We start from the raw sequence: 17,564 nt of genomic DNA, 5'->3' as shown, positions 1-17,564 counted from the left end.
CAGGCACTGTGTCTATCTGTGTCCATCTTGTTTCAGTTCAGTTACATCAGTTTCGCTTTAACTCTCATTTCAAGGGTTCTCAGAAATGTCAATAGAAACACTGTATTTGTTTTACACTTTGCAGTAGATCATGCAGATCATGAAATCCTTTGGCTCCCGTTGGCCCATTCGGTTTCCCTTTCTCTTCTCTTGCTGTGAGATCCCTCTATGTTTCTCCCCCATGCTTGTCAAGCCTCTGGGACGCTTGCCCTCGCTGGGGTTAAAGAGCAGCACAAGCTCTAAGCCCGACCTCCCTGAGCGTTTCTAAACCCTCTGATTGGTTGGTTGTTTCCCTCTACACACCGATGGGCCCTCCCCACTGTCTCCTCTACCCCGTGGCTCTCTGTCAGTCTGTTTGTATTATTGTAACAGCAGTTCAGGCCTCACACACATGTCCTCCTCTATGTCCACTGCACACAAGTCTATCTGAGATGAGGAGGATTAGGTGTTGGACGTTGTTTTCACCCTAAAGAGGAGAGAGGACAAGAGAGCAGCCATGGAGTTGAAGTAAGTTGTTATATCTGGGATTTAAAGATATTTAAACATATGGAGGAGAGTTGGAAAGAGAGAGTAACAGGTGGAAATGACCAGAGGAATGAAAATATGTTTGACTGAAGGAAGAGAGAACAGTGACAGTGTTGCTTTGAGAGAGTCCTTCAGCAGGTTACAGTGCAGAAAATAGTTTGTGTGTCTGCCTACTTGGCCTCTGTAACAGGAAAACTAAATGATTAAAAGATGCTTGTATAGTTCCTGGGTAATAACCCTGGAGGTCCTTTAAGTAGATACTAGAAATACAGGTTCCAGTTGCAGTTCGCTCGGCTTCAGGGTTACCCAGTGAAATACCATACATGCTGTTTAGCTGTTTCTCAGCTAATATGCTTTAAGCATAGTTCTGTGCAGGTGCATACAGTAAACCTGCAAGACAATATTTACTTGAGTCTCATTTCCTGTTTGTCACGCTCACTGGCTCGAAAAGCAGCAGGTGCACTGTGCAACATGTTCACATATGCTGTAAAACATTCATTGTCTACTCTATAACTTCCTAACTTCAGCTGAAAAGCACTAACTGTACAATCCAAAGTGTTTCTAAGTCTGTGGGGTAAAATGAACACCCCAAAGCAGCAACATATCACCACCTGGCATCACGAGTAAACTGTCTGAAATTATCATATTTTAACATCAGTAACTAACTAATAACTGTTAATTAGTTAGTGACTCTTATCCTTTTTTATATTTAAAACTATAGGGGCAGCTTCTCCAGTGCTGCTTGGTCCCTTGTATTACCAACTCCAAAGCTAATGCTGCAGGTGATATATAAAATCAATCAATGTCTGATAGTGAGCTAATTAGAAAAAACACTTGAAGACTTGAAACAGCTGGCTGTCAGCTGTTTCCAGTCTTTGTGCTAAGCTAAGATAATGTGGCAGCTGTAGTGTCACATTTACCTGACAGATATAAGAGCAGTATATTTGTCTAATCAACTGAACAAAGCCTGTAATTCAGAGAAATACTTTCAAAATGTAAAAACAGCAAATCTACAGCAAATCCCAAACTAAAACTGGTTTCTGCTGTCGCTGTTGAACTTGTTAAAGGTGCATTTTGTCCGGACAGTCACACACATTGATGTCACTTCGCTGAATTGTGGCTGACAGATGTGCAGCATGGACAGTTTGAAATGTCTCCTTTCATTTGGGAACAGCAAGTAACACACATGCACAGTCAGACACACGATTGTCTTATCTTGTGTCACCAGCTGCATGGTTGGAGGATATATAGCCAAGAACACACTGACAGGGCGGTTTTCTTATTCACTCAGAGCACAGCCTTTGTCTCAGAGACATGTCAATGTGATCAGACAAACGATGATAAATACTGTTTCTCGACACAAACACTACAACTCTTGGAAGAAATCTAAAGTTTATACTATTTAATAACCCGAGGCATCCTGATGGTACAGTTGCTACAATAGTGGTCGATACTTTCAGGTGTTTATTGGTACCGTTTCATCAGTGACCAAAGATGCCTCTGGTTGTTTTAGTCATGTCAAAGGGGGGGAGGGTGGATGTGGAGTTGGACGAGGGGATGTTCAAGCTGAAGGCGTGCTCTGCCACTGTAATCTCTCATCATCCTGTCCCCAGTGGATGCTTTAGATTAGCATGAGAGTGTTCTTATGATTCAAGGGTGGGGCCTGTGTCACCATCTCCAACACTAAAGACATGTGAATTCCCTGTTTTCACTGAAGGGTAAAGCTGCAGAGGACATGTATGTTCTTCATCTGTCTGTTGCAACGTTGATGAAATAGGGGACGTCATAGACATAAGCTGTAGACGCCGACCATCTGGTTATAGATGCTGACAGGATTTAAAGCTAAATAGATGCTGAAAACAAACTGCAATTGTCGACCCACGCTTCAGATTTAATTATAATATATTGTGTTTTGTAGCCTGTAGAGTCAACAGTCCGTGTTGTCCTCTCCTGATTATGGTGATTTTAGGCGTAATGAACATGTAAGAGCTGCTGCCTGGTAGCTAAGTGCGGCCATTTGTGGCTTTTTCACCAGCGGCACTCGGTGGGACGATGTCATTCTGCAATCTGCAGATGTCAGACTGTCAGGTCTTGACTGTCAGATGGCTGTGTTTAATGACTGACAACAATTTTAGTCTTATCTTGTGTTGCCACAATGGGTCGTTGTCATCATGCAGCATCCCTTAATGATGGTTATTGCCTGGCGTCTCAATACTAACCCCAAACATACCCTTCAGCATCACTTCTCAACTCCATGGAAATGATAGTGCAGACATTATGGTTTGATTGACTTTGGCACAACATGTCCAGGGTTAGGTTAAGTTAAAATATAAAATTAGTACTTCATGGAACAGCAGCAGGGATAGAGTTTAAACCTCCCTTGATCTTTTTTTTTTATTATTATTTATTAAAAAAATACTTGGAAGAGACTTGAAAATATTATTGTGTTATTATGCAAGAGCTGATACTGAAATCTGGTATCATCTGATTTGTGATTTGCCATTAATGTTAATTAATAACATAGCTTTATTATGTTCAAACTAGTTATGTAGAAACATCATTTTTATGGAGGCTGGGTTGCTTATCAATATCTATAAAAGTGATCTAAATCTAAAACAATTAAAAAACTCTTTATAGTTAATAGTTGGTGATGTAAAAGAAAGTGGATATTCATGAAAAGAGCAGCAGCAAACTGTCCTGTGACTCTACTCTGACCTTAGCACTGAGCCTACATGTGACTGGAGTCCTGGACTTCTGACCTACAAACTAACTAGTCTTACATAATAAAACATTATGAAACATTCGGTCATGTTTAGGTGTAGTGAGAGATTTCCATCAGTGCTGTGAAGCAGAAACACATCGTTCTTAACGACATCTCCGTGTACAGATTCACCTGTTTGTCTTCGTCCTGGTTGTTTACCCTTTGAAAGTCTGACTAAGCGGTGCCGTCGCTGTGCAGGGTCACAAGGCACTTTGTTTTGGTGTGTTTAGAAACAGAGAGATGTTAAAAACAGCTGAGGTCAGAGCTCTGGAAAAAGCTGCAGCGTGGACACCAGAGGGAAACCCAGAGCAACATTCAATCCACTGCAGCCACTATGTAAACCAAAACCTAGAATAAACTAAAAAGGAAACCAGCTTCCTCTTCATACTGGTGAGCGGCTGTTTAAAATTACTACTTTTCAGCAGACAACAGTTAAAATTTAACTTTGGTTCAAGTTGTTTTTCTCCCAGTTGACAGAGTGACACTACTCATGTAGTTACTGTATGTATTCGTTTGTTGTGTCTCAGATTGTTCCATCTCATTATGAACTCGTCGTCATCTCTAAACTTTGAATGACATTAACCTGTAAGACCATTGAAAAACAATTAAGCCGGTTCCAGCCCTGTTTTGATTTACACTGGTGAGGTGGACACGTAAGTTTACATTCACGTTGCAGAATGCTCCTTTAACCAAGCCATGACAAAGTGTTTGTCATAGAAACCCGTGGCTGGAAGGATGCAAGTTTGCATTATCCAAATTGAAGGCAGACTCTATAACCACTCAGTGAACTCTCCCTTTGGGAATGTTCACCATGAGAGGGGCTATGGAGCAGTATTTGTGTTCATTGTTTACACGGATTACTTTTGTTCCTTATTGTCAAAAAACCATCATAACCAGCAAATGATTGTTCACCCCAACAGCTGCTGTCTGTGTAAAAAAGTCCTGTGGTCGAGCTCAGAAACACAACACAACTATCACTCAATCAACTATCTGGCCAGCGTATTATTCTCTTTTCTCCGGAGTTACTTTGCCTTTGCTTGATCTGCGTCCCACTCCTCTGGCTGAGTTAGCGCTCACTGAGTTTGGCAGAGGCTGAGATGAGATCACTGGAACGGCCTTGGAGCTGCCAGGCATGATGAAATGTGTGAATAAGCTCTGTCGAGTTCAACTGATGTCATTTTGGAAAAGGGAACAGAAGAATCTCAGATCTCCCCGTGTCAATTTGCACCGTTAAGAAGATGCCAACAAAAGGAAAGCAGCAAATTCCCTTTATGTATAAATCAAACTAGATATGCCTCAAAAGGTTAACATGTGTCTACACAACATTTGTGCTGCCCTGTGGCTGATAGAGGAAAAGTATAGAAGTCCCATTCATACTTGACGAGACTTGTCATTTTATTTCACTCATCCATTTAGCGTCACGTTGTGTTCATGTTAAATGAGTAATGAGTGACGTACTTTAAGTCAATTCAGTTGATAGTGAAACTGCTGTAGCTACCTGCAGTTAACAAAGTCCATATATTCACTTTATCTTAATCAGGGTTATTAAGGGTTGCAGGGTGCTGGAGCTAATCCCACTGGATGGGAGGCGGGGTACACTGTGTACAGGATGCAACTCAGGGCTGAGACACAGAGACAGACAATAATTCACAACTTGTATAGTTGTGTCCATCGTATTCGTAGGTGACATCCTCACAAAACCTAAATCCTTTTTATTGAAAAGCTGAACTAATCAGAAGGTAGCTGTATTTGGAATGATCCACCAAAAGCGCCTTAAAGCACTCATTATGTTCACTAAAGATATGTAAACACTGACCTCTGAGTGGCATGATGCCAGGCTGAGCAGCCAGTGGTGGTGAATAGCCTGCATGCATGTGTGAACAGATATATGAAACAGTGTGTGTGTGTGTGTGAGAGAGAGAGAGTCTCTGTTTTAGCAGATTCACAGCTCTGGTCTTTTTTGTCATACTTTTTTATATAATCCTGATTCTCTTTCATCTTCCTTCCCTTTTGTTCATGTTTTGCCTCTTTCATTATCCTCCTTTTTTTTTCTTTGCATGTCGAGTGAGTCAGCAGCGTGCACACACCCACATACATCTTCACTCAAAAACATCTGTTTGTCTTAAACTCTATTGGCCGCCGAGGGGACTCATAACTGCTGTCCCCTTTTTTTCCATTTGTTAGTTCACCAGCCATCAGCCAATACTCGCTCACATCCTCCTGATGCTGCACACGCTCGCTGCACTGCAGTGAGCCAGCATTTACTTCAGACAGGGAGGTAGGAGGGAGATGAATGGATGAGACAGACTGAGCAAAGAATGCAAGTGATGGGAGGAGAGGAAGAGGCGAGGCAGAGTAAGCAAAGCAGGGAGGGGAAGAGATGATGTAAAAACGGAAACATTGCCCCTCCTCAACTTTGCTCACGTGTGTGTGCACACCCATAAATACAGAGTCAGAACTCTCCTGAACTGATATGACTTGACGGCAGGTTTAAAGGGATTTTAGTGCGAAGAGGCTGCCGGTTATGGAGCAAGTGTTGTGGTGTGTGTGCTGGAGCGGATGACGCCTGTTGATGCAGCACTGTAAGTCTTTTTATATTTGTATGGTAACACTGAGTCATTTGGTAAAGCTGCATCTCTCCATGTTTGTAACTATTTTTTCAAAGAGATGAAATTCATGTGACTCAGTACAAGTGTGTTTAATAATATTTCCCTTTCTTCATGTGTACCCTCTGCTGCTTATTCGATGACAGCTCAATCCAGCAGGAATTATTCCACTTAACTGGCGTAGATCTCATTATATAAGAGCGGAGCGTTGTGGGGCTGCTGCGACCTTGTGCACTGTCAGCACAGAGCTGCTTCTGTTGTGGCTGTCTGCAGAAGGATTAAGGCATTTTAGTTAAATAATCAGTTCCAAATATTTGATTCTCTGTTCATCTGCTTAATCTGGCCTGTGAAGCAGGTCAGTTCTTAAACACAGCCCAACGTCTGACATGTGTTTGTACATGTTGTCACTTAAATCTCACACATGAAGAGGATTTATCTAATGTAATATATGGATACATATTAGTGAATGATGAATGTGGCCTCTAAAGCCTGTTTTAGACCAGACTAGACTGTGAACAGCTTGCCAGGCTCTGTTTAAGTCATAACGCTGATGCCACAGTAACTTAATGTTTTTGGTTCAATTGCAAAAGCAGCTTTGTGAAACTGGTCTGAGCTGCTAAACACGTTAATATTTGGCATCAGACAGTTAATACATTACATACCAGTCATGTAACATACTGGAAATGTAGGTGACAGCCCGGTGAGGGCATCATTATAACATCATTTTATCCTCCGCTCTCCATTTTCAGCCTTGTGGTTCCCAGAGTGGAACAGGGAGAGGACATTTGTATAAGAGAAGAGAGATTAAAATAAAAATTGAATAGAGGAGAGGAGAAAGAGAGCATGCACCGGAGAAAGAAGTACAGTCTCTGTGGGTTTCCTCCCACCAGCAGAGGTGGCCTGTTTCTTTGCCTTCTTGAATGTGAAGAGACAATAAAAGCACTGACACACTTTCTGTGTCTAAGTCAGCAGCCAGATAGCATTACAGGGCCATCAGCCATGAAAAGATGTTTCATATAAAATTCAAGCACACATTAGAATCAGTGTAAAGACTGTGTTTGCGCTTCAGTATTAAGGTAAAGTCTTTTATTTTTGTAGTTTCACTGTTTCTCTGTGATGCATGCTGAACACAGAGTGCTTTGCTTTCACCGTGTAATCAAATATTTAACACTTAAAGTGCCTTTTATGACAAACTCCCAGCACCAGTGCAGCTCTGTAAGCCTCACTCTCTGTTTCTACACTGGTTCCCAACATGAGGGTTGAGCCCTCCCACAAGGTCATTAGAGAAAGCCATGATGCTCAATTATTGAGTTGTGTGGGATAGTTTTAACTCTAACTCCTCATCATGAATGAATGTAATGTAAATAATGAATGAATTTTATAGTATAATTCACAAATAAGCTGTGTTTAATGTGGATCACTCATATTTGATGAGGTCACTAGTGACAGAGCTCTCCTACTAAAAACTAGTTATATAAAACAAAGTGAGAAGGGAAGATTACTCTCTGGTCACTTTCTGAATTTCTCACAGGCCTCAGGGCAAAAACGAGCATGTTTGTAATGAAGTGACACATGATTCTGGTGCTTTTTGTTCTCTTTCAGCCGTTTCTTTGCTTGAACTGTTCTGAACTCATCTGCAACTTGTCACAAGGGGTTCTAAATAGACGTTGGTTCACTTTAAAGAGTCATAACACTTTTTTTGATAAAATCATTTAAAAAGCTGTTCTGGCCAAAGAGATTATTTATCTTATGAACTGGATAACTCTTTGTTTTGATTCTAACAGACAACAATAGACATTAAGTTGTGTTTTTGTGTTTATTTCACTTGTGTAATTTCCTACTTTTTCCTAATAGCTCCAACAAGCAAGCACATACTACCTGGAGCAATTAATACTTTGTTTATTTATCACCAAATTGATGTGACCTTTAGAAATTACGAGGAAGGTTTCAGTGTAATTAGCTGCAAAATATGGAACTGTAAAATACAGTGTTAACAAATTACTGTTTCCTAAGCCGTACATTTAGTATTTCCTCTCTTAGTGAGGGGATGGAAGGAAGAGGAAGGTAGTTTTTTATCTTGACATCCCAAAGATTTCCACTTTACTCCCATGAGGACATCTCTGTGCTCACTTGTCTTATTGTCCCTCTGTGTCACTCTGTAGTGTGCAGGGTAAGAGGAAGAGGGACTCCTATGCCAGAGTTTTAGGATGGCCAGTGAAGGCGCCACTATTCCCAGTCCAGTCGTCCGCCAGATTGACAAGCAGTTCTTGATCTGCAGCATATGTCTGGACCGCTACGAAAACCCCAAAGTCCTGCCCTGCCTGCACACCTTCTGTGAGAGGTAGGTGGAGTTACCATGTTGTTAATGCTGAGATTTAATGTTTTAATCCTATGAATCCTGTGCATTGGACAAAGGTTAAATTTTCTATAAGTAATCCTGCACAACAGAAGGTGAGCGACAACATAATGATACTTTGCAATCAATATAGTTTTTGTACATTTGAGCAAGAGCTGGTGCTGTGTCTCTGTTGTTGACCTTGGTGTGGTGGTGCCATCGTCTCTCTTAACCAGCCTTTGTTTCTGACACAAAGAAGAAACTGTGGTCTGTGCCTGTCTGTCCCTTTGCTTCCTTCTGGAGTCATTACACTGTTGGATTTAACAGTATTTATTGCTGTGTCTTACCCACACTTCAGTGTATGTATATAATAAGTATAAGTATTTATTCCCTATAGTTTTATACTTTGCATATGATTAGATTACATTTATTGTGATTGTTATGGTTCAATTTTGCATCTTTTCCTGTTCTGTGCTGAGTTCCTCAGCCACCAGACGGTACTTGCTGTAGCACTGCATTTAACTATAATTTAATTTTAAAAGAGGTCTCACAGTAACTAAATGAATGTGTAATATAATACTATCCTCAGTGGTAGAGGGGTGTTATTGCACTGACCTGTACACATGTTCAACGCTTCCTGTACAGGGGAGTGTTCACATTCATCAATAGTCATATTTCTCTACACTGAGTTATTGTTTCCTCTTTATAATCATGCAAATCAATAGATTTCTATGTGGAGTTTGTATGTTTTCTCTGTGGGTTTCCTTAGGACAGCCCTCTTTCCTCCCACAGCACAGAGACGTAGGAGTGAAAGTGTGTCAGTGGTTGTCTGTCTGTATGGATCAGGCCTGAAACAGACAGGTGAGCTGTTGAGGGTGTACCATTTGTACCACCTACATCTGATATTAGCTCCAACTTCCCCACGTTTATCCTTAAGAATAAGCAGTTTAGATAATGGGTTGAAACTCAACATTAAAACCGGCACCTGAAATACACGACTGATCCTTTGCTCAGTTGGAGTTTAACATGACCTCAGTCGTGATCCAGTTTCAGCTCTGTGGGTAAAGAGTTTCATATTATGCTTTATGTAAAGGCACTGCGAACCATAGACACACCCTGAGGTGCTGAGCCAGGAACTCTCAGAGGAAGCATCGGGTCACTGAACATCTTAGGATCCTGGTTATTTCGACACAGAATTTTACCAATTCAAATTTAATGAATTTATTAAAACTTTTTTAAGACAGGAAAGAGTCACATACGTTATTACATCCCACTCATTAATATCCCCGCGCTCTCCTCTTCCAGGTGCCTGCAGAATTACATCCCGGCCCACAGCCTCACACTGTCGTGCCCCGTGTGCCGCCAGACCTCGATCCTGCCGGAGAAAGGTGTGGCGGCGTTGCAGAATAACTTCTTCATTACTAACCTGATGGACGTGCTGCAGCGGGCGCCGGACAGCTGCAGCCAGGAGGCCGCTGCTCTCAACAACATCACCACTGTAGCTACAGGTCAACTGCTTTCTTGCCCTAACCATGGAGGCAATGTAAGAGTCTCTTACTGTCTATCACTCAAACACAACATGGGGGGCCTAAGTCTCCTAATGAGGCTCAACAAGAACAAAATTGCAAGCTTATATATGTCTATCAGGGAGAGCCTATAAGGGAGCTGTGTGTGTCATTTGTACATGACTGGCAGATGTTGTGTGTGTCAAACCATTTCTTTTATCTAGTTTGTTTTTGATTATTCTTCAAAGGTTTTTTAACCAAATATATATTATTTATGACTTTAATATTCGTTCACAGCTCTGCTTACAGCTCTTTGAGGCTTTTCTTTCTTCACAATTGTGTCTTGACCTAATTTTAACATGCTAATCTTTAGCAGGTACATGTGCATCATCTTAGACACATTGTACAGCTGAGCAAGAAAAAAGATAATTTAAATTTTGATTACCAGAGTTATTACCAACGACGGGCATAAAAGTACAACAGATCTATGTACAGAACTCTCTGTACGGCAGTTGTTGAGATATTTCACTCTCGGCTAAGCGATGGACCGACCAACACTGGCATCTCAACAACATCACTGCTGACGTGGCAACAACATTTTGGACTAAGACTCAACTCAATCCCATATTTAGCTTTATTATGCGCTTTTTCCTATTGCCTAGGTCATGGAGTTCTACTGTCCTCCATGTGAGACGGCCATGTGTCAGGAGTGTACATGTGGTGAACATGGAGAGCATCCAACTGTGCCTCTTAGAGACGTAGTGGAACAACACAAGGCATCATTACAGGACCAGCTAGATGCTGTAAAGAAGAGGTACAACAGCAGCATTTTTACATGTCATCGTAAAGAACTACAGACATCATGCAAACAGGGAACAGCGTTTTTTCTTATTCCTGCACTCCTTCTGCTCACAGGTTACCGGACATCGACTCAGCCCTGCAGACACTGTCAGAGATCCTGCAGCAGCTGACCAATCAGAAGAGCTCCATTGAGGATGAAATCCATACTACTTTTGATGAGTTGCAGAAGACCCTCAATGTCCGAAAGAGTGTTTTACTCATGGAGCTGGAGGTCAACTACGGCCTCAAACAGAAGGTAAAGAAGTCTCAGTCAAACAGCTGATACAACCACAACGTGGTTTCAGTGTTTTGCATCTTAAAGGTGCTTTAGCCTGTTAATTGGAAGTGCTGATACGAACTTATCAATACTTTTTTAGATAAGGCATGATAGAAGAAGAAAGAACTGGTAGATCATTCGTCTAAGTCAACACTGAACTTCTTTTTATCAACACATCTAACACACCACAGGCTGCTCATGGGGTGGGGGTGGGGGGTGGGGGCTGATGCTGTGTGTCAGGGGCTCAGCTGGTCAGATAGGCGATTAACAGGCAGAAGGAGGTGGGTGAGGGAGCTGGTGCATCGCCCCAATCCAGACAACCAATCAACCAGTCTGGTTAAGAGCTTGCTGCCCCTCCTCAGTGGGCTCCATTACATTGGTGGCTAAAGATTTACAATTTACTGGCTGGTGTGCAGTCAAAATACTGGAGCCCAGGGGAAAGTCAGATATGTGAGTTCCAGTTGTGATGTGGTGCTGTAGCTAGGTGGAGCCAGTGCGCTGTGTGTGCACACTTGAGTTGAATTGGGTGTGTCATTTGCAGAGGAGGGGAATACAGTACAGCTCTGCTCTTCGTGCTGCAAACACTTTATGCTCTTCTGCAGACAGCTTGATTCCTATTCTTCTAGCACACGTGGAGAGTGCTGTTTTTTCAGAGCTTTAGTGTGTGAATTAGTATGAAGAGAAAGGGTTTAGATTAAGCTTTTGACTGTAGTCTGATGTAGGTTGTTCAATGGCCTCTGTTGTTGAAGAAGAGGAGTGTGATGGTCAGATGCAGGTGAGTCTGAAAGAAATAGTGAAAATCCTCTTAAGCGCATTAACAACTGCATGAAGTATAGGATATGTAGATATCTTGTGATTTAAATGTGACTAAAATAGTTAAGAGTTAAAATGTCTCTTTCTTAAGGGTTTATGTTATTAGCACTCAACTTTAATAGACCACCATTTAATGATTGCTACCAAGGATCTGCCATTAAAGTGGAGTGCAGTTTCATTGAAAAGGTCATTATATACTCACGCAATTCATCATGCCTTCTGAAAACAAAACACAGCTTGTTTTCATGGAAATATGAAACTGTAGGAGGCTGGTTGTAAACATCTACGTGTTGCTGCATGACCCAAAAGATCTTTGTGTCACATTTACAAGCTTTCAATCTTTTGTAATGCTTTTTATTGTTGTTGAAAGGCATAAAGTGGAGGATGGAAGAAAATGAAACCAAAAACATGTAGCAGGAGTGAGTTGGCAAGAATGTAGTAAGTCAAATCAGACAGATAGTCGTCTGTTTTCATTCACAGCCACGGCAATACACCTGCAGAGGATCTTTATTGATTTGTGTATGTGGGATATCACCAAGAGATCACAGTAAATCAAAACAAATGTCAGTTGTTGTAGGATGAATCAATGAACAAGCATCTTAAACATTCAAACAATCATTTGGGTGTGTCATTAATTATACAAACTGTCACTAGAGGATGTGTCACTGGCTTAAACATTTGGAAAGCACTGGTCAATGTAGCCACAACATAACCCTGCTGCCCCCTGGTGTTTCTCTGTGTAGGTGCTGCAGGCCCAGCTCGACGCTCTGCTACAGGGCCAGGAGGGCATCAACAGCAGCTGTAACTTCACAGAGCAGGCTCTGAGCCACGGCACGGAGGCCGAGGTGCTACTGGTGAAGAAGCAGATGAGCGAGCGTCTCATGGAGCTGGCCAGCCAGGATCTTCCTCTGCAGCCTGGAGAGAATGATCAGCTGGACTTTATTGTGGAGACAGAGGGACTAAAGAAGTCTATCCACAACCTGGGCACTATTGTAACGACTAATGCAGTGGCATCTGAGTCTGTGGCTACTGGTGAAGGGTTACGCCACTGTGTGGTGGGCATACCCACCTCCATTACCATAACCACGAAGGACAAAGATGGAGAACTGTGCAAGATGGGTAATGCAGTCATCACTGCTGAAATATCCTCATCTGACGGCACCAAAGGTGAAGGAGAAATACTGGACAACAAGAATGGCACTTACGAGTACTTGTTCACAGTTCCTAAAGAGGGGACTTTTAGTTTATCACTGCGTTTATATGACCAACACATCAAAGGAAGCCCCTTTAAGATAAAGGCCACCAAGACTATAGATGTGTCACCGACTTCAGATGGCATGAAGAAGAGGCTGAAGTCTCCAGGGAGTGGTCACATCAAGCAGAAGGCCATCAAGAGGCCGGCCAGTATGTACAGCACAGGCAGGAGGAAAGAGAACCCCATCGAGGACGACCTGATATTCAGAATTGGTAAGAGAACACATCAGCCTAAAATGTATTTTCTTTAATCCCAACCTTTAATGTCAGTCACATATTCAGTCAACCATGACGGGGTTTTTTCTCTATATTTTACGTATTTCAGGCACAAAAGGAAGAAACAAAGGGGAATTCACTAACCTACAGGGAGTGGCTGCCTCATCTCTGGGAAAGGTGCTGATAGCAGACAGCAACAACCAGTGTGTCCAGGTAAAAATAGATATAGCAGATGATAGTGGGAGCAAGGGGAAGTCATTGGTGGAGCACTCTAACCTATCATTGCTTAGTTGCCTTGAACAATGCTGCCTCTGCAGCTTTATGTCTCCATGGGAATACACAGTTGTGCAACAGTGGAAGTTAAAATCACAACAAATAGATGCATTTAAAACTTTATTTTACATGTTTTTGTTATAAGATTAAATCTGTTCTGATGTGTTTTGTAGATTTTCTCCAACGACGGCCAGTTCAAAAGTCGTTTTGGCGTCAGGGGCAGGACTCCGGGTCAGCTGCAGCGCCCAACGGGTGTGGCCGTCCACCCAAACGGTGACATCATCATTGCAGACTATGACAACAAATGGGTCAGCATCTTCTCAAGTGAGGGGAAGTTTAAGGTGAGTCCTTAGACACTTGAACTGGGACAGTAAAGACAGCAAAACTCACCTGAAACCGCAACTACTTTTCAGTTGAAATAATAATAACAGTGATATTATCATGTAGTTAGGCAACAAAGGTAGTAGTATCAAATGTTGCATTTCACCTATTTGCAATATTCAAATCTTATTTGCTAATTTAAGGGTTTTGACTTCCCTCTTTGGATTATTTCAGTGGTTTGGATGCTGAATTGCAGAAGCAAAAATAGATTTTAAAGTCAATATAAGCTGTTGTAGCCTTAAATTTATTACATTTTCCTACTTACAGTGAGGCTGCACTAGCAAAACATAAGCCAGTGCTATTTTCCATTGAGGGCAGCCTGTGGCCTGTTGACTGACGGCAGGCCTTCTTTAACCACTACCACAAAACTATGTACCCAGTTTATTTATGTCAGTTTTCTGTTCTGTGAGTTCAGTCTATTCATGGGAAGTTTTATTTTTCTGTGAATCACATAACCAGTAAGAATGAAATGTATTAAAGTTAAATTTTTTTTTATTGAAAACCATGTAAAAATTTGCTTTCGCAGAATAAGATTGGCTCCGGGAAGCTGATGGGCCCTAAAGGCGTCTCAGTCGACAGAAACGGCCACGTCATCGTGGTCGACAACAAGGCCTGCTGCGTCTTCATCTTTCAGCTCAACGGCAAGCTGGTCACCAAGTTCGGTAACCGTGGCAACGGTGACAGACAGTTTGCAGGTACACTCAATGGTAATACGTGCACTGCCCCCTACAGTCGTTCTCCAACCAGCTCACACCTGCATGTGGAATGAAGACCAGGAACTGAAGTTCACTGATATCAGATACACGGATTACTTCAAGTGCACTTACACCAGCATGCATTCCCACTTATCACAGCATGACTTTGATATTTCTCTACTTCTGGATATATTATATTCCTGCATGTCTACCAAACATCAGTTGGCTGAAATGAACTTTTCCTGTGTAATTTGACATCCAACATGTATCTGAAACCTTTTCTGATTTTCTATCCTTCAGGACCTCACTTTGCTGCAGTCAACAACAACAATGAAATCATTGTGACGGATTTCCACAATCACTCAGTCAAGGTAAGTGATAAGTCTAAAAAGTGACTACTAGTACATTTATGGTACTCGTGAGTGACTCATCTGTGACATCACTTCTTACAGTTACAGTTCTAATGAGTTTTCTCATTAATAAAACTGTTGTTGTATCTATTTCTAAATGAAGGTGTTCAACACAGAAGGAGAGTTCTTGCTCAAGTTCGGTTCTAACGGCGAGGGAAACGGTCAATTCAACGCACCCACAGGAGTGGCAGTGGATGTTAATGGTAACATCATAGTAGCAGACTGGGGCAACAGCAGGATACAGGTCAGTGGAGAAAGTCTTATTAATCTTAACAAGTCCTATGAAAATACGAGTAGAAGTAACAGAACTTCATTTACAGGTTTTTGATGTAAACAAAGTCTTTACATTTTATGTACAATTTACATTTTCAAATAACCAACTCCAGTTATTAGGACACATATTTATCTTTTATATTAGCAAACTTATAGTCTAAGTTAAGATCTGAACTACACGTAGGACAAATCAAACCTGGTTCCACAGCATGTTTTGTGGCAACATACCAAATGTTTGTATAAAGTATAATATGAAGTAATTATATTTAGTCTTACAATAAGTTGTGTTGCTTACTGCATTTGAAGTTTGTTGCATGTGAGAGGTTGACTAGATTTTGCCAATACCGCCCTCTAGCTGACGTTCACAGTCGTGGACACGTCACACTACACATTTATATGAAGGTTTTTGTAGGAAAACGCTAATTCTCAGTCAGGATCACATCATTACAAGCAAGCCACTGAGTACCTAATGTTGCCTTGCCAAACATACTCAAACTGTAAATGAAGCACCTCATGAGTTTATAACTGAAGCAACTGACCATATTTCTCTCTCTCAGGTGTTTGATGGCAGCGGTTCATTCCTCTCATACATCAACACATCAGCTGACCCTCTGTACGGCCCACAGGGACTGGCTCTCACCTCTGACGGACATGTTGTGGTTGCCGATTCTGGCAACCACTGTTTTAAAGTCTACCGCTACCTTCAGTAGCCTTTCTCCTTCAAAACACAAGTTGTACAGTGTAGATAAACACACATACACGCGTTAGTATGGAGTAAATGGCAGGTTTTGCACTCACCCATTCACCCTTTGAATTGTGCTGTCGCTGTGCCACCTGTTTGACTGTCTGTGAAGTGTGGCATCCCGTTTGACGGCTGATTAAGAGACAACAGAGAATTATTTGTAGTGCGGATGAAGTGGGAGAATCTATGAGATTCACATACGGCTGCTGCTGGTTGATGCTTTGAAGAGTCACTCACAACTTTGTTCACATTCCATCTTAACTGTGCTGATTGGAAAAAAAAATAAAACTTTAGTGTTGCACGTATATTTAGATATTTGATTTGTTGTGACATGGCAGGAAAACTGGAAAATAATGCTATTGCACTTGTTCCTAAAAATACTGGTTGCACACTGTGATGAGTCAGATTGAAATTTAAGTAATGAAGTACCGTAGTGACCTGAGAAATAACACAGTTCTGTTCATAGTTACAGTAACTGCAGCTACCTGTTAAATGCTCTTCACATTTTGCCTGTTTACTAAAAAAGGAAAATATTCCAATTACTGTAGGAAGCAGGGTATTTTCAAGCATGATTAGGCTTTTCTGTACAGTGCATGCTGTTTTTACTATAAAACACCTCAAAAGCTCCTGTGCATAATATAAAAATATATTTCAAACATCACTAAAGGACCTGTCTCTCTGTCTCAATCTATATGTGCAAATGAATAATCAGTGTAATTTGGCATCACTTTAAACACACATGGTATGAGGATCACTTGCTTTCCAAAAACACATAGTGTTTGTAGTTTGTAATTTTAATAATTAGCTAAAATTCTGAGAGTAAACTAGTAGGGTGCATCAATCCTCAATGAAAGAGTTTGTTCCTCATGTGTATGTTTAATACAGCAACAATCACAGAGTTGCAGAACTGTTATCACCTTCACTCTCACAGATTTACTAAGAAGATGCACTTTAGTAATGTCTCTACCCTTAAAACAACATTTAGTACAAAAGTTGAGGTGTATGTTGTAAAAAAAAAAGGCACTGTGCTTTCATTTGAATGCCTGGGTTAAAATGTTTCGTCTTTAAGCACAGTTTTCATGATGTATTCTGGCCTGAGTCCTTCATTTTCTACACATTCCTGTTAAATTATTATTTTTTCCATTGACTTGTATATATTTCAAATGCCAAATGGAATTAAAGTGCCCATAGGAAAGAACATTGTGTTTGTATTTGGTTTTGTGTATTTCATGTTTTAGATGTACAGGTTTACATAAATGTATTGACCAGTGATTTGTGAGAAGCTTGCAACACAATATCCACTGTGATGAGGCCCCAGTGTTGCACAAGGATTCTATGCCAAAATGTAGTTTAAATTTGTTTAAATGTTTAAACTTATATTTTGATAATTCACTCAGCTGTGTTTCAGAAAACCTCAGGGAAAGAAAAACTGTCAGGCTGCGGACTACTATTATTTTCATTATCAATACATTCTTGTGTCTGTCTCTAACTACTTTAATGACTGATTGATTGTTCTGTGTATAAAATGACAGGACATATTCCCTGAAGCCCTGTTTAACATATTGAAATTGATTTTGTCCACTTGCCAATTAGGAAACTAAAAAATATTGATTATTCAG

The 17,564-nt window shown here is 41.1% G+C and overlaps 1 protein-coding gene across 5 annotated transcripts; it reads left to right on the top strand.

Moving 5' to 3' along the window:
• Positions 1 to 394: 394 nt before the first annotated feature.
• On the top strand, positions 395 to 17,140 carry trim2a (tripartite motif containing 2a). Of its 5 annotated transcripts, none has more exons than XM_026359408.1 (12): positions 395 to 546; positions 8,094 to 8,272; positions 9,572 to 9,809; positions 10,434 to 10,585; positions 10,687 to 10,867; positions 12,445 to 13,168; positions 13,281 to 13,384; positions 13,618 to 13,785; positions 14,352 to 14,520; positions 14,821 to 14,891; positions 15,034 to 15,174; positions 15,761 to 17,140. In XM_026359408.1, exons 2-12 carry the CDS (start codon positions 8,139 to 8,141, stop codon positions 15,911 to 15,913), a joined length of 2,235 nt encoding a protein of 744 aa, XP_026215193.1. In that variant the 5' UTR covers positions 395 to 546; positions 8,094 to 8,138; the 3' UTR covers positions 15,914 to 17,140. The 5 variants fall into 5 exon arrangements, with proteins under 5 accessions (XP_026215193.1, XP_026215190.1, XP_026215192.1 ...); XM_026359405.1 differs by having other exon boundaries at positions 14,352 to 14,532; XM_026359407.1 differs by lacking the exon at positions 395 to 546 and adding an exon at positions 3,427 to 3,715 and having other exon boundaries at positions 14,352 to 14,532.
• Positions 17,141 to 17,564: the final 424 nt, after the last annotated feature.

Source organism: Anabas testudineus, chromosome 1 (assembly GCF_900324465.2).
Source record: "Anabas testudineus chromosome 1, fAnaTes1.2, whole genome shotgun sequence".
Taxonomy (NCBI): Eukaryota; Metazoa; Chordata; class Actinopteri; order Anabantiformes; family Anabantidae; genus Anabas; species Anabas testudineus.
Note: the sequence above shows the minus strand (reverse complement) of the source record. Positions and strands in the feature narration are given on the sequence as shown.

What these genes read in the sequence shown, in the direction of transcription:
- trim2a (XM_026359405.1), top strand. Translation starts at nt 8,139, where the DNA reads ATGGCCAGTGAAGGCGCCACTATTCCCAGTCCAGTCGTCCGCCAGATT. An exon ending in CGACCTGATATTCAGAATTG is followed by an intron (nt 13,169 to 13,280) that starts GTAAGAGAACAC and finishes TACGTATTTCAG; the next exon opens with GCACAAAAGGAAGAAACAAA. An exon ending in GGGGCAACAGCAGGATACAG is followed by an intron (nt 15,175 to 15,760) that starts GTCAGTGGAGAA and finishes TCTCTCTCTCAG; the next exon opens with GTGTTTGATGGCAGCGGTTC.